The sequence below is a fragment of the Furipterus horrens genome, unplaced genomic scaffold (genome assembly GCF_987537825.1).
Source record: "Furipterus horrens unplaced genomic scaffold, mFurHor1.1.pri manual_scaffold_12, whole genome shotgun sequence".
Classification (NCBI taxonomy): Eukaryota; Metazoa; Chordata; class Mammalia; order Chiroptera; family Furipteridae; genus Furipterus; species Furipterus horrens.
In genome coordinates this window covers 55,438,254-55,451,975 of record NW_028327182.1, presented here as the reverse complement: position 1 = coordinate 55,451,975, position 13,722 = coordinate 55,438,254, and the positions used below count along the sequence as shown (strand labels likewise).

General features: G+C 40.3%; 1 protein-coding gene across 17 annotated transcripts in view; it reads left to right on the top strand.

The window, feature by feature from the left end:
- DOCK9 (dedicator of cytokinesis 9) overlaps positions 1-13,722 on the top strand; it is a 360,039-nt gene that overhangs the window by 305,587 nt on the left and 40,730 nt on the right. For all 17 annotated transcript variants that reach the window (XM_090258025.1, XM_090258022.1, XM_090258018.1 and 14 more), the window contains exons 40-44: positions 1,435-1,572; positions 1,688-1,870; positions 3,348-3,461; positions 3,581-3,796; positions 13,352-13,409. In XM_090258025.1, coding sequence (XP_090114151.1) covers positions 1,435-1,572; positions 1,688-1,870; positions 3,348-3,461; positions 3,581-3,796; positions 13,352-13,409 — 709 coding nt within the window. The remainder of the gene's footprint in view (positions 1-1,434; positions 1,573-1,687; positions 1,871-3,347; positions 3,462-3,580; positions 3,797-13,351; positions 13,410-13,722) is intronic.

The window sequence follows — 13,722 nt, the reverse complement described above, 5'->3', positions numbered from 1 at the left end:
ACCCCTGCCCCCGCTTTTTTTTTTTTTTTTTTTTTTTTGATTGCTGAACAGCTGCTCATGGTTGAGAATTATATTCAGTTATTTAAATCATTTTTTCTGCTCATTAAATCGCTTCTCTTTCACGTGATGGAATTCAATACTGTACCTCAGTGTTTCATGATATAAAGATCACTGTAAATTCCAGATGTCCTACCAGCTGTGAATACATCTGTGAATCACTAAAAACACAAAAGTTACTCCTTGAGTAAAATTTTTTTTCAATATTAAGACGCAGTAATTCTTATTACTATTACTCCAGCCATAATTTGCTATGTAACAAAATTATTTGGATATAGGTTATCTTTGTTCATTTGGCTAAATTGTAAGATTGGTTTTGAGATACTGGCCTCTTGACATTTTTTTATTATGGTCATTTCACCTACTTGTACAAAGTGTTCTCCCAAACACGTACCTTTGTCCAGACAGGCTTGTCTGTATTTGAAGATGCAGGTCTTTAGTGTCACACACGTTTAAATGTGATGGCTGTATACTGGACTCCAGCTGGGCAATACCTCTGTCTACTGTGTGTGAACAGCAGTTGATAGGCATTGTAGCCAACAAGATTTACAGAGTATTTAATTAGTATGAATTTGCTGCTGATGTGAGGAAATCTTGAAGAATGATGACATGTAATTAATTGTGACCTTCTTATTTTGTTTTACCAAGTAAAATCCTGCTAGCTACCACTTACTGAGGTAGACCAAAGTATATGTCAGATGTTTGCTATACTTGACCTCAAATCTTCACAGTAGCTATGCAAGGTCAGTTTTAAGGCCATCTGTTTTACAGATGAGAATGGTGAGACTCAGTTTACTTGCCAAATCCATGCACATGATAAATGGTTCCTGAGCAAAACCTATATGTTTTCCACCTTACCAAACTGATTATTCATAGCTAAACAGAGTGACTGAGAAGCCTGGGGGTGGGGGGAACCTCACTTTTAGAAGACCTATTTTATATATACTTCACAGTAATATTTTTTCCAGCCCTTTAATTAGCCAGCACCTGTAATGGCACTTCTTTATTGGAATTAAGATGTCACAAACATTAATTTTGTATTAGTTGCTGGTAAAAATAAGAAAATAAATAGAAGCCAATTTAATAATGAGGAACAGTGGCCCTTTAAACTGTCTTACATTTTTCTGGGAGGTTTTATAATTAGTCCCTCTTTTTCTAGGAAAAAAAAAAGTCTCCAAAGCATAAATTTATTAATAGGCTTATTTATAATACAAGAGGTCTGTGCTTTTATAGATGATTCATAGTATAAGTTGTTTAAATTATAAATTGTCTTATTTAATACCTGGAAATTTTAACCTTTGAGCCTCAGAATTGTGTGAAACCTATTAGAGGTGTCTGGTATGTCTCATAAATCAATCTGTCCTTGTGTGTTTTAAGAACCAGCTCCTGGCTGACCATGGACATAATCCTCTTATGAAAAAAGTTTTTGATGTCTACCTTTGTTTTCTTCAAAAACATCAGTCTGAAATGGCTTTAAAAAATGTCTTCACTGCCTTAAGGTCGTTAATTTATAAGGTAAGTTGCTTCATAGGGGGAGGTCATCATTGATTGTCATATTTCTTCTTTGCACCTGGAGTTGAAGGGAGCACTGACCTTTATTTGGTTATTTGCTTTCTTGTGTTTCATTTAGTTTCCCTCAGCGTTCTATGAAGGGAGAGCTGACATGTGCGCTGCATTGTGCTATGAAATTCTGAAGTTCTGTAACTCCAAACTGAGCTCCATCAGAACCGAGGCCTCCCAGCTGCTCTACTTCCTAATGAGGAACAACTTCGACTACACTGGAAAGAAGTCCTTTGTCCGTACACATCTGCAAGTGAGTGTAGTTTAGCTTTCCAATACCAGTGTACTCTTTGAAATTCTGTTTAGCAGGAAAACTTTGAGTTTCACATTTACCGATTCACCTCTGCATAACTACTATAAGATCTGGTGTCGAGGTGGAAAATTCAAAAGTCACATTGACTGAGTTAGTTTATTTCATCTTCCACCTTGTAAGGCTTAGGCTCAGGATTTGTTTCTATTGGTAAATTAATATTTACATATTGATTCAATATGGGACTGACTGAAATTCCACTGAATCAAGATATATTAGAATCTTTGTAAGGCTGCTTCATAGTAAACATCTTAGATAAGACACACAAAGTCCAAAGTCATTCTTTTCTGTCTTCCATCTACTGGCATACACCTATCTCTCCAGAGTTAAAATGTCCCACATTCTCAGCTCTAGGAACCATGTAAGATACTGAAAAGTCATGTGTATTTTTGTAGACTCTCTTCTTCTGCAAATATGTGTAGGAGTGGCCTCTTCATCCCGGTATTTATTCCTTTTTTTAACAAGTATTTATTATTTGCAAACTACATGCTAGGATCCATGGATCCAACCATGATCAAAACAGAACTCTCTTGGGATGGAGTGTGCCCAGGGCTGTAAAAGAGGAACTTTCCTACACCAAGAAGGGACATCCGGCTGGGAGCCAAGGAGACCTCACAGAGAATGTGAAGGATGAAAAGGGCTTAGCAACCCATAGGAAAGGGCCCATTCAGGGAACTGGAGAAGATCCTTATAGTGGAGTTGAGAACATGAGTGAGAACAAATTGAGAAGACAGCATTGCCTATTTGAAGGGATTGCCTGGACACCAGTGCTGAGAATGGATTGAGGGAGTCGAGACCTTATCTGGGGAGACCTTGGGGAAACCCGGTCAAATCTAGGCCAGAGAGGATGGCGTTCTGGACCAGTCATGTTGAGTTAGAAGGCAGAAGAGGTTGAGTTGACAGTACTTTGTGATTGGTTGCACTTGGATATGTTGAAGGAAAAAGAGGATATAGGGTGGCTTGCATAACTGGATAAAGGCAGTGCTATTCATTGACCCCCAAAAAGAAATAGTCCCCTCATTGCACAGTTAATATATATATTTTTTAAAAAGAAATGCAAAGGACAGTTCACTTACTGAAAGTTCAAACCAAAAACCAAGTAAGTAAATAATAAGGTCTCTCTTTTTATTAGAGAAAGCAATAGATAACTATCAAGTGATACAGGCCTACTCTGACTCTCATTCCTCTACACTTTCTCATTTACCGTTTTCCTATGTGAATACTTAAATGATAGAATAATCACCTTGTAGAAAAATTCCTGAAGGGAACAAAAATGGCTCGTACATTGTTTCCAATATCGGAGTGATCCTTGCTCAAAACTTCCCCTTTGCCTTCATGCACATCCTATCTAAAGGCAGGAGCTGAGCCTGAGGAGTCATTTGAAAGTGAATTGATGTGCTCACATTTGTGTGTCCCTAAGGTCATTATTTCCGTCAGCCAGCTGATAGCAGATGTTGTGGGGATTGGAGGAACCAGATTTCAGCAGTCCTTGTCTATCATCAACAACTGTGCCAACAGTGACAGACTCATCAAGGTGGGTGACCTTGTCCCATATTCTTGTTCACCCCCAAGACTCTGCCTCATATCTACTATGTTGTGGATAGGCAGAACATTAGCTGAAAGCCATGTGTCCTTCTTCCACCCTTGTTTTAGCACACCACCTTTTCCTCGGATGTGAAGGACTTGACCAAAAGGATACGCACAGTTCTGATGGCCACTGCCCAGATGAAGGAGCATGAGAATGACCCGGAGATGCTGGTGGACCTGCAATATAGTCTGGCCAAGTCCTATGCCAGCACTCCCGAGCTCAGGAAGACGTGGCTGGACAGCATGGCTAGGATCCATGTCAAAAATGGGGATCTCTCTGAGGTAATATCCTGCAAGCCTACCCATCAGGGTTTTTTGAGAAAACCATGCCCCATTCACTAGAAGTCAGTTTTGAGAAAAATCTCCCAGTAATTAAAAGAAACCAATTAAAAATATGTGATACTTTAAACAGTGTTAGGCTCAGGGTTTCTTCATCTAAGAATTATAATTGTCAAATTGTAAGGGGATATTTATGTCAGCTATTTATGTTTTCTAAGAGCACTGTTTGAAAGTTTTTAGAAAACATTCATGTTCATACAGATGCCTGCTAATTCAGGTGCACTCAGTTTCTGCAACAAAAATCCTCTCTGGTCCTAAAATTCCTCTATTTGTGATAAAATTAAATTTTTCTGTTATTAAAGTAATGATAGGGCATAGCCTTTTCCTTTTGAGGTCATCCATGTCCATCTGTGGACATGGTAGATATCAGAGTGTCATCTTGTGTACAGAGCTGCCATGTTTCATGAAGCAGACAGTGTGGAGAAGAGTTGGTTGTGTGGGCCTCAGAGACGTACTAAATCCCAGATCCAACATTTACTAATTCTGTGACACTGGGCCAGTGTTTAACTGCTCTGTGCATTGATATATCATCTGTAAAATGGGGGAAATAAGGAAAAGAGTAGGCTGTAAAGCAAGTTGTGTTCCCATGAAAACTCTGTCTAGGGTTTGTGCCAGAGGCATTTAGGCGTGATCAACTGTGTTACCAACAAAGCATGCTTTTACTTTTTTTTAAGTATATTTTATTGATTATATTGTTACAATAGTTTCAATTTTTTCCCCTTTGCTCCCCTCCACCCAGCACCCCCCCTCCCCCAACAATCCCCCCCCCAAGTCCATGCCCATGGGTCGTACATACAAGCACTCCTGCCTCACCCTTTCATATATTCTTCTTCTTCATTTTTAAATAATTAAATAATTAATTAATTAATTATTTTAACAATAAAAAATAACAATCCCTCCCTCTCGGACTTAAGACCCTTTATAATCTTATAAAGGACAATGGGCGAAGGTCTCGAGCTCCTCTAGCTGCTTCAAGCTGGACATAGTCGTCGTCCTACCTACCCTTGGGTCCAGAAATCCCTAATAAGAGTGGGGGTGTGGAGGGGAGGGTGGCCTTCCCACGTGGCGAAGGATCGTGCAGACTCCAGGTCGGTTGGCTGTCCCCGGACAACAGCATGCTTGATTTAACAGGCTGGCATCCTTGCTGTATTCTGGAGGCAACAGATTTGGCAACAGGGTTAAAAGACATCATTCAATCTATAACCACTAGATCACAAAAGGCAGGGATTAATTTTTCAATGTCCCACATTAGGGAAAAGAAGGGCTTCTTTGGAGGAAGGTGTGCCAGGCACATCTCACCTGTCCAAAACCCTTTTGCCCGTTATACTTAGTTTTAACTGAGGGAAATATTTTAGGTTTTCCCCTCTCAGGCCTCTGGTCTCTTTCTGTCCGAGCCTTTAGGACAGAAAAGAGAAACCAGTTTTAAAGTGAAGCCCACATACCACCCCATTCTTCACCAACCCAGCCACTTAGTTCAGCCAAACTATTGAGTCTCAGGAGGCAGCAATGCAGACAGGATTAAGTGAGGCCTATACGTATAGACAATCACTCAGGCAATGAGATCGTAGGCTTATGCCCTTTGAAAACAGAAAACACATGTTAATTTATGTAACATAACCCACATACAAGTCTCTAAATCTGTAGGACTGTCTTATCAGAAAGACATCCAGTTGCAAGGCACTTGACATTCTTCTTGCCTGTAAATTAAACATCCTTGATAATGCCACAGACATAGTTTAACTTTCAAATGAAAACAAATTTTAAATGAAAAGAAACCTTAAAGATGGTTAGCCGCACTACTTTACAGTCCACCACTGAGCATTGTGACTTTCCTTGAATCGCAATTTTTCTCCCTAGGATTACCCTCCTTGTCATTAAAGGGACTGCATTAAGTCCATTTTTAATTTATCCTGTTTATTTGCATAAACACAACAAGAGCAGAAAATGATCACTCATGATCTTTAGTTCCGCTTTGCTAGAACTTACGCAACAAACATTTAGGGTGACCTTCAGTCTGCCCTTCAAGGCACAGAAGCAGAACCACATACCTGGCATTCAGCCTTGCCTGTAAACACCTGTCTTTTCCAAGTCCTTCTGGTTTTCCATTGTGCCTTAAGGTCCCATCTAGCCATCTTTCAGGAAAACAACCTTCATTCCTTCCCTGAAAAGATTGCCATGGACCGCGCATCCATCCAAGGTACCAGGCCTTTTATCTCGTATACTTTTATTACCTTTGAAAGTCAATCCCAGTTCCTCAGGGCTTTTTGGTAACAACCAAAGCCCAAGCATGTCTCCTTCAGGCATGTCATTCCAGTCAAAGTCTTAGTTAAAAAAAAAAACAAACCTCTATTAACAACTGGTCTTATTAGTTTTATGCAAAGAAACCTATGTCATTATTTACTTCTCTAGAATGACAAACTCTGGAGGGATCAGATAGGGAGAAAAATACACAGTGTGAAGGAAAATCCTTGCCCTTCTAATATTTACTGAACTTGCATTTCCATTCTTTATATTTTCACTTTTTCCCCCAATAAAAATTTTTTTGTTTGTTTTTCCACTACAGTTGTCCCACTTTTTTCCCCCTGTTGCTTCCCTGCACCCTGCCCCCCCCTTCTCCCACATTCAGTCCCCACCCAGTTGTCCGTGACCATGGGTCATTTATACATGTTCTTTGACTAGACCCTTCCCCTTCTTACCCCCTTCTCTCCCTCCCATCTCCCCCTTTGTTACTGTTAGTTTATTCCTTGTTTACATACCTCTGGTTCAATTTTGCTCATTTGTTTGTGTTGTTCATTAGTTTCCCGTAATAGGTGATAGCATAAGGTATTTTTCTTTCGTTGCCTGGCTTATTTCGCTAAGCATATTTCTCTCTAGTTCCATCCATGTTGTTGCAAATGGTAGAAGCTCCTTCTTTCTTTCAGTACTTATTCATTGTCATTTTCCTCCTTTGTACTCGTGTTCCTCTCTGTTTCTTCATCTTCTTAAAGCAGACCCTTTAGCATCTCTTGCAATGCTGGTTTGGTGGAGATGTATTCTTTTACCCTTCTTTTGTCTTGGAAACTCCTTATTTCACCTTCCATTTTGAACGAAAGTCTTGCTGCTTGTATTCTTGGTTGTAGGCCTTTGTTTTTCATTGCTTAGAATATTTTTTGCCATTCCCTTCTGGCTTGTAGTGTTTCTGCTGAGAAATCTGATGATAGCCTTATTGGAGCTCCCTTGTATGTTATTAGCTATTTCTCTCTTGCTGCTTTTAGGATTCTCTCTTAGTCTTTGAATGTTGGCATTTTAATTATGATGTGTCTTGAAGTGGGCCTTTTGGGGTTCATCTTCATTGGGACCCTCTGTGCTTCCTGAACTTGCGTGACGCTTTCTCTCCTCATATTAGGGACGTTTTCTGTCATTAGTTTTTCAAAGAGGTTTTCTATCCCTTGCTCTTCTTCTCCTTCTGGAATTCCTATGATACGGATATTATTATGTTTCATGCTGTCCTGCAGCTGTCTTAGAGCCTCTTCAGTCTTGTTCAGTCTTTATTCATTTTGTTGCACTGTCTGGGAATTTTTGTCTAAGTTGTCCTCCAGCTCACTGATCCGATCTTCTGCTTCCTCTAGCCTGCTTTTCATTCCTTCTACTGTGTTCTTCAATTCAGAGATCATATTCTTCATTTCCTCCTGGCTCTTATTGATATCTTCCATGTCCTTTTTCATGCTGGTGTAATTCTCAGTAAGTTCCTTGTAGTTTTTCTGGAGTTCTTTGTAGTTTCCACTGAGCTCATTGAGCTTCTCTATAATCCATGTTTTGAATTCCATATCTGATAGTTTGCTCCCCTGTATTTCATTTAGCACTCTTTCTGGGGATTCTACCTTTCCTTTCGATGGGGGGTTGTTTCTCTGTCTCCCCATTTTTGTGATTCCTATTGTTTGTTCGTGCTTCTTAGAATGATCTGCACTTCCTGGATCTGCCGCATGCTTTTACTTTTAAACTTCTGTAATTGCTTAAATTAGTAAAATTATGCTCTATGTCTGAAAGATTTATGTAGCTATTTTTACATATTGATTATTTTGGAGTCCATTCTGTTTGACCATAACTTTAACTGTATGTTAACCATAATAAAAAATGAACTACATATTATTATTAGATGTGATTTTTCTCTCATTCTGACGGGAATCAGAGACTCAGGCATTAGAACTTACAGTAGGTTCATTGTCAACAGCTATCTGAATTTTTTTTAATTTTATTTATTATTAGAGAGAGGGGAAGAGAGGGAAAGAAACATTAGTGTGTGGTTGCCTCTTGCACACCACCAACCGGGAACCCGGCCTGCAACCCAGGAATGCCCTGACTGGGAATTGAACTGGTGACCCTTTGGTTCACAGGCCAGTGCTCAATCCACTGACCCACACCAGCCAGGACACTATCTGAATTTTATAAGACCCTGAGAACTTTATTTTTTCTTTCATTTTGAGGTGTTTATAATGTTATCCTTTAAGAATGAGTTATAATTTTTGTTTATAATTTTATGTTTAGAAAAAGTTAGAACTTCATTTTTTTTTAAGATTTTATTTATTTATTTTTAGAGAGAGGGGAAGAGAGGGAGGGAGAGAACATCATGTGTGGCTGGCTCTCGTGCACCCCCAACTGGGGACCTGGCCTGCAACACAGGCCTGTGCCCTGACTGGAAATCGAACTGGCGACCCTTTGCTTTACAGGCTGGTGCTCAGTCCACTGAGCCACACCAGCCAGGGCTAGAACTTCATTCTTAAATCCAGAGAAAACTGTATTTGTCCCTGAAATTTGACTTGCTCTCTCAGACTCTAGGCATATGCCTTTCCTTCAAATGATTTTCTTTTCACTTTATGATACAGAAATCTAAGAGTAAAAAAAAGGCTTTTTTTTCTTTTACATCAAAATTTAATAACTAAATAGATATGAGCCTTAGTATATTTATCTCCATGTGTCTCAATTCGCAGTTTCTTTCTTTCTTTCAATTACATTCCTTTTTTTTTGAAATATGCTTTATTGATTATGTTGTTACAGTTGTCCCAATTTCTTTTCCCTTTGTTCCCCTCTACCCAATGACCCCCCTCCCTCCAGTTGTCCCCCCCCACCATAGTCCATGCCCATTGGTTGTGAATATAGTTCTTCTCAACATCTTCGTGTCTACTCCGTTCCCTCCTACTGTGCCTCTTAATTCCTGTACCATCTCCCTCCCTTTACCCCTTCCCCTTCCCTGCTGACCTCTTCCCAATATGTTCTCCATACCTATAATTCTTTTTCCTCTCTCGTTGCCTACTTAGTTTGCCTTTGTTTCAATTCCCTAGCTTCTGTTGTTGGTTGTTGTGATACAGTTTTCATTTTAATGTTCATAGTTTTGATCCTCTTTCTCCTAAACAAGTCCCATTAACATTTCATATAACAGTGATTTGGATGTGATGAACTCCTTCAGTTTTACTTTGTCCTGGAAGCACTTTCTCTGCCCTTCTATTCTGAATGACAGCTTCACTGGATAGAGTAATCTTGGTTGTAGGTCCTTGCTTTTCATCACTTTGAATATTTCTGCCAATCCCTTTTAGCTTGACAAGTTTCTTTGAGAAATCAGCTGTAAGTAAGTAACTACTTTTTTCTTGCTGCTTTTCAGATCCTCTCTTTGTATTTAACCCTTGGCATTTTAAGTATGGTGTATCTTGGTGTTGGCCTTTTTGGGTTTATCTGGTTTGGGTCTCTGCACTTCTTGGACTTGTATGTCTATTTCCTTCTCCAAGTTCAGTAAGTTTTCTTTCACTATTTTTTCAAATAGTTTTTTAATTTCTTGAACTCTGTCTCTCCTTCCGATACCCCCATGATGCAAATGTTGGTAAGCTTGAAGTTGTGCCAGAGGCTTCTTACACTGTCTTGTTTTTTTTTTAATTCTTTTTTCTTCTTGCTGTTCTGATTGAGAGTTTTTTGCTTCCTTATATTTCAAAACACTGATTTGGTTCTCAGCTTCATCCACTCTACTGTTGATTCCCTATAAATTGTTCTTATTTCAGTTAGTGTATCCTTCATTTCTGACTGAGTTTTTTTATGCTGTTGAGGTCCTCACTAAGTTCCTTGAGCATCGTTATAACCAGTGTTTTGAACTTTGTGTCTAGTAGATTTCTTGTCTCCATTTTGTTTAGGGTTTTTTTTTTCTTTTTCTCTTTTATTCTGTGCTTTCTTTTGGGCCATGTTTCTTTGTCTTCTCATTTTGGCAGCCTTCCTGTGTTTGCTTCTACGTATTAGGTAGAGCTCCTATGTGTCCAAGACTTGGTAGAGCAGCTCATGTGGTAGGTGCCCTGTAGAGTCCCCTATTACTCAAGCTGGGTACTCAAGGTTCACCCACCATGTGGGCTGTGTACACCCTCCTGTTGTAGTTGAGCCTTGATTGCTTTTTACAGGTCCCAAGTCAGCCACTGACTGTGTTCTGTCTATGGTTACACAGCATAAGCTACAATGTGATCTGAAGATTGTTGCTACTTGTGCTGGGCTTGGAGGTGCCCTGGCAAGGCCATGCTGTGAAGCAAGGCCAGCTGCTGGTAGGGCCAGTATGGGCATACTCAGTGAGAGGTATGGGGTTTGCTGAAGCCAGATGCTGCTTGTTTGAGAGAAATTAGGAAAATCTGAACCATGGGCCAAGACAAGCCATTTGTATGGGAAAGCCACTTGAAACAGTTTTGGTGCAGCATGACCTCAGGGAATCACCAGGGTGGAGCAAACAATGTGAGCCAGGTTGATGGAGTCTCAGATACTGTGCCCACCTGCCAGCTCTTTGGCTCTGTGGGGTAAGGGGTCAGAGAAAGAATAATGTATTTCCTGTCAAGATGGAGCCATCGGTAGATACACTTTGCCTCCCTTCACAACCATAAGAAGGAATACAGCTACCTCAAAACTAAAAACAACCAGAACTACCAGAAAAATTGAACTGCATGAAAATCCAACAAACAAAGATACAAAAAAGTAATACTCTTCCAGACAGGTAGGAGGGGCGGAGCCAGGGTGGAAGGATGTGGTGTGGTGGCAGTAGCAGCAAGCCCAGGGAAAGCACAGTCATACATTATAAAAGCCTGAAGGGACACCTCGGGAGCGATGTTAGCCCCAGAACAGACCACACAGCTCACAGTTCTAGCACCGGGGTAAATAAAACCTCATTGCTTCTGACTGTGAAAACCAGTGGAGGTTGGGGCAGCGGAAGAAACTGCTGGTCTCTCAGCAGAGTCCGTTTGTCTAGAGGACCCCCACAGTCCTAGAACATCCATAAACCCACCCACTCTGGGAACAACAACCAGGGCAACAGCTAGAGGGGCACCAGTTCCATACGTGAAGCAGGAGAAGTGTCTGGAAAAGGGGTGAGTGCTGAGAAAGTGGCATTGTTTCCTTTCAGACCCCTCTCCCACATACAGTGCCACAACGTGGTAAAATGGTTTGCCTGGCACTGAGGAATACCTAAGGCACCACCCCTTACAACGTAACAGGTGTGACAGCTCTACCTAAGACACAGATGCAAATACACAAGGCTATCAAGTTGAGGAGACAGTGAAGTATGGCCCAAAAGAGGGAGCAGATCAAGGTTCCAGTGGGAGAACTAAGCGACGAGGAGATAGCCAAGCTAACATTTGCAGAGTTCAAAACACTGGTAATAATGATGCTCATAGACTTGACACACATGATTGAGTACAGGAAATGCATAAGGGAAGAAATGAAGGCTAGGCTAAGTGAAACTAAAGAAAATCCACATGAAACAATAGTGAAGGGAAAGAAGTCGGGGATTCAAAGCAACAAATTGGAACATAAGGAATAAATAAACAGTCAACTAATACAGAATGAAAAAACAAGAATTAAAAAAAATCAAGGAGGGGCTTAGGAACCTCTGGGACAATTTTAAATGTACCAATATACAAATCATAGTGGTGCCAGGAGGAGAAGAGGAAGAGCAAGAAATTGGAAACTTATTTGAAAAAATAATGAAAGAAAACTTCCCTAATTTGGTGAAGGAAATAGATATATAAGTTCAGGAACACAGAGAGTCCCAAACATTTAGACCCAAAGAAGACCACACTAAGACAAATCATAATTAAAATGCTAAAGATTAAAGATAAAGAGAGAATCTTAAAAGCAGCTAGAGAAAAGCAGTTACCTACCAAGAGGTACCTATAAGACTATCAGCTGATTTCTCAAAAGAAATCTTTCAGGCGAGAAGGGACTGGCAAGAAGTATTCAAAATGATGAAAAGCAAGTACCTACCATCAAGATTACTCTATCCAGAAAACCTATCATTTAGAATGGAAGGGCAGATAAAGTACTTCCCAGACAAGGTAAAGCTAAAGGAGTTCATCATCACCAAGCCATTACTGTATGAAATGTTAAAGGGACTTATTTAAGAAAAAGAAGATCAAAACTATGAACATTAAAGTGACAGCAAATTCTGAACTATCAACAACTAAATTAAAATTTAAAAACAAAATCCAACTAAGCAAACCAGAATAGGAACAGAATCATAAGTATGGGGGTCGTTTGGAGGGTTATCAGCTGGGAGGAGAAGGTGGAGAAATGGGGAAATGGTGCAGGGATTAAGGAGCATAATTGGCAGGTACAAAATAGACTGGGGGAAGTTAAGAATAATATAGGAAAGGGTGAAGCCAAAGAACTTACATACATGACCCGTAGGCATGAACTAAGGGGGTGGGACTGCTGGAATGAAGGGGAGTACTGTGTGGAGGAGAGCAAAGGGAAAAAAATTGGAAAAAGTACTGTAATGCATAATCAATAAAATATACTTAAAAATATATATACTTCTGTCTGGGATAGCTGTCCCCCAGCTCTTGCCCTGATGCTGGACATTCGGTGCCTCCCCATATGTCTCTGATGCCTCTCAATCTTCTGCCCTCACACTGGAGCTCAGAGAGAGTGAGAGTAAGTCTGTGTATGTACCCTTTAAGAGGAACTGCCTGGGACTTTAGCACTTTGTCTTTCACAGCCTCGATCCATGCTGGATTTTACTGCCAGAAGTTGTGGGGGCTTCTCTTTCTGGCTGGAACCCTGGGCTGGGGACCCTAGTGTGGGGCTGGGACCTCTCACTCCTGAGATATCCCTCCTTATTTTTATACACCACACATGGGTGTGGGGTCAGCCCATTCCACATCTCCACCCCTCCTACCAGTCTCTGTAGTTGTTGGACTTGGTTCAGCTTGATTTCTGACAGTTTTGGAATGATGTTTGTTCTATAGTTTAGTTGTAATTTTGATGTGGTATGCAAGGAGGCAAGCCATGTTTACCTACTCCACCATCTTGACGAGATGTCCACAGTTTATTTCAAAATTTTAGTTTATGTGAGTTCTACTTTTTTCAAAAGGTAAGATGTCAGCTATTAGAAACACTAGTTGGTTTCTTGAGATGTGAGTACATACAGTTATTAGATTTCTGTCTGTGAGTGTTTTGACAAGCTTTATAAATGGTGATTCTGAGGCATGTGTCTTTTTATTACAGGCAGCAATGTGCTATGTCCATGTCACAGCCCTCGTGGCAGAATATCTCACACGTAAAGGTGAGGAATGATTCCTGTGTTTTGTGAAATGAATATAAAACTGTGCAAAGCAGCAAACACAAGCAAGAACCATTGAGAAAGATTTGGAGATGGGGGATTGTGCGTGTGTGTGTGTGTGTACATACATGCATGTGTACTATAGTCATTGTTTTGTTCACTGGCATGACATTTTGCTGGACTTGGTAGGCACAGCAGAAGTGCCAATATTAAAAAGAAAAGCAGATGGCATGTTGTAATATACCTCTTACTAATACCTCCATCTCCCAAGAATTAGTTAATGAGCTTTGCATCTGAGTGTCCCTGACCAGCCAGT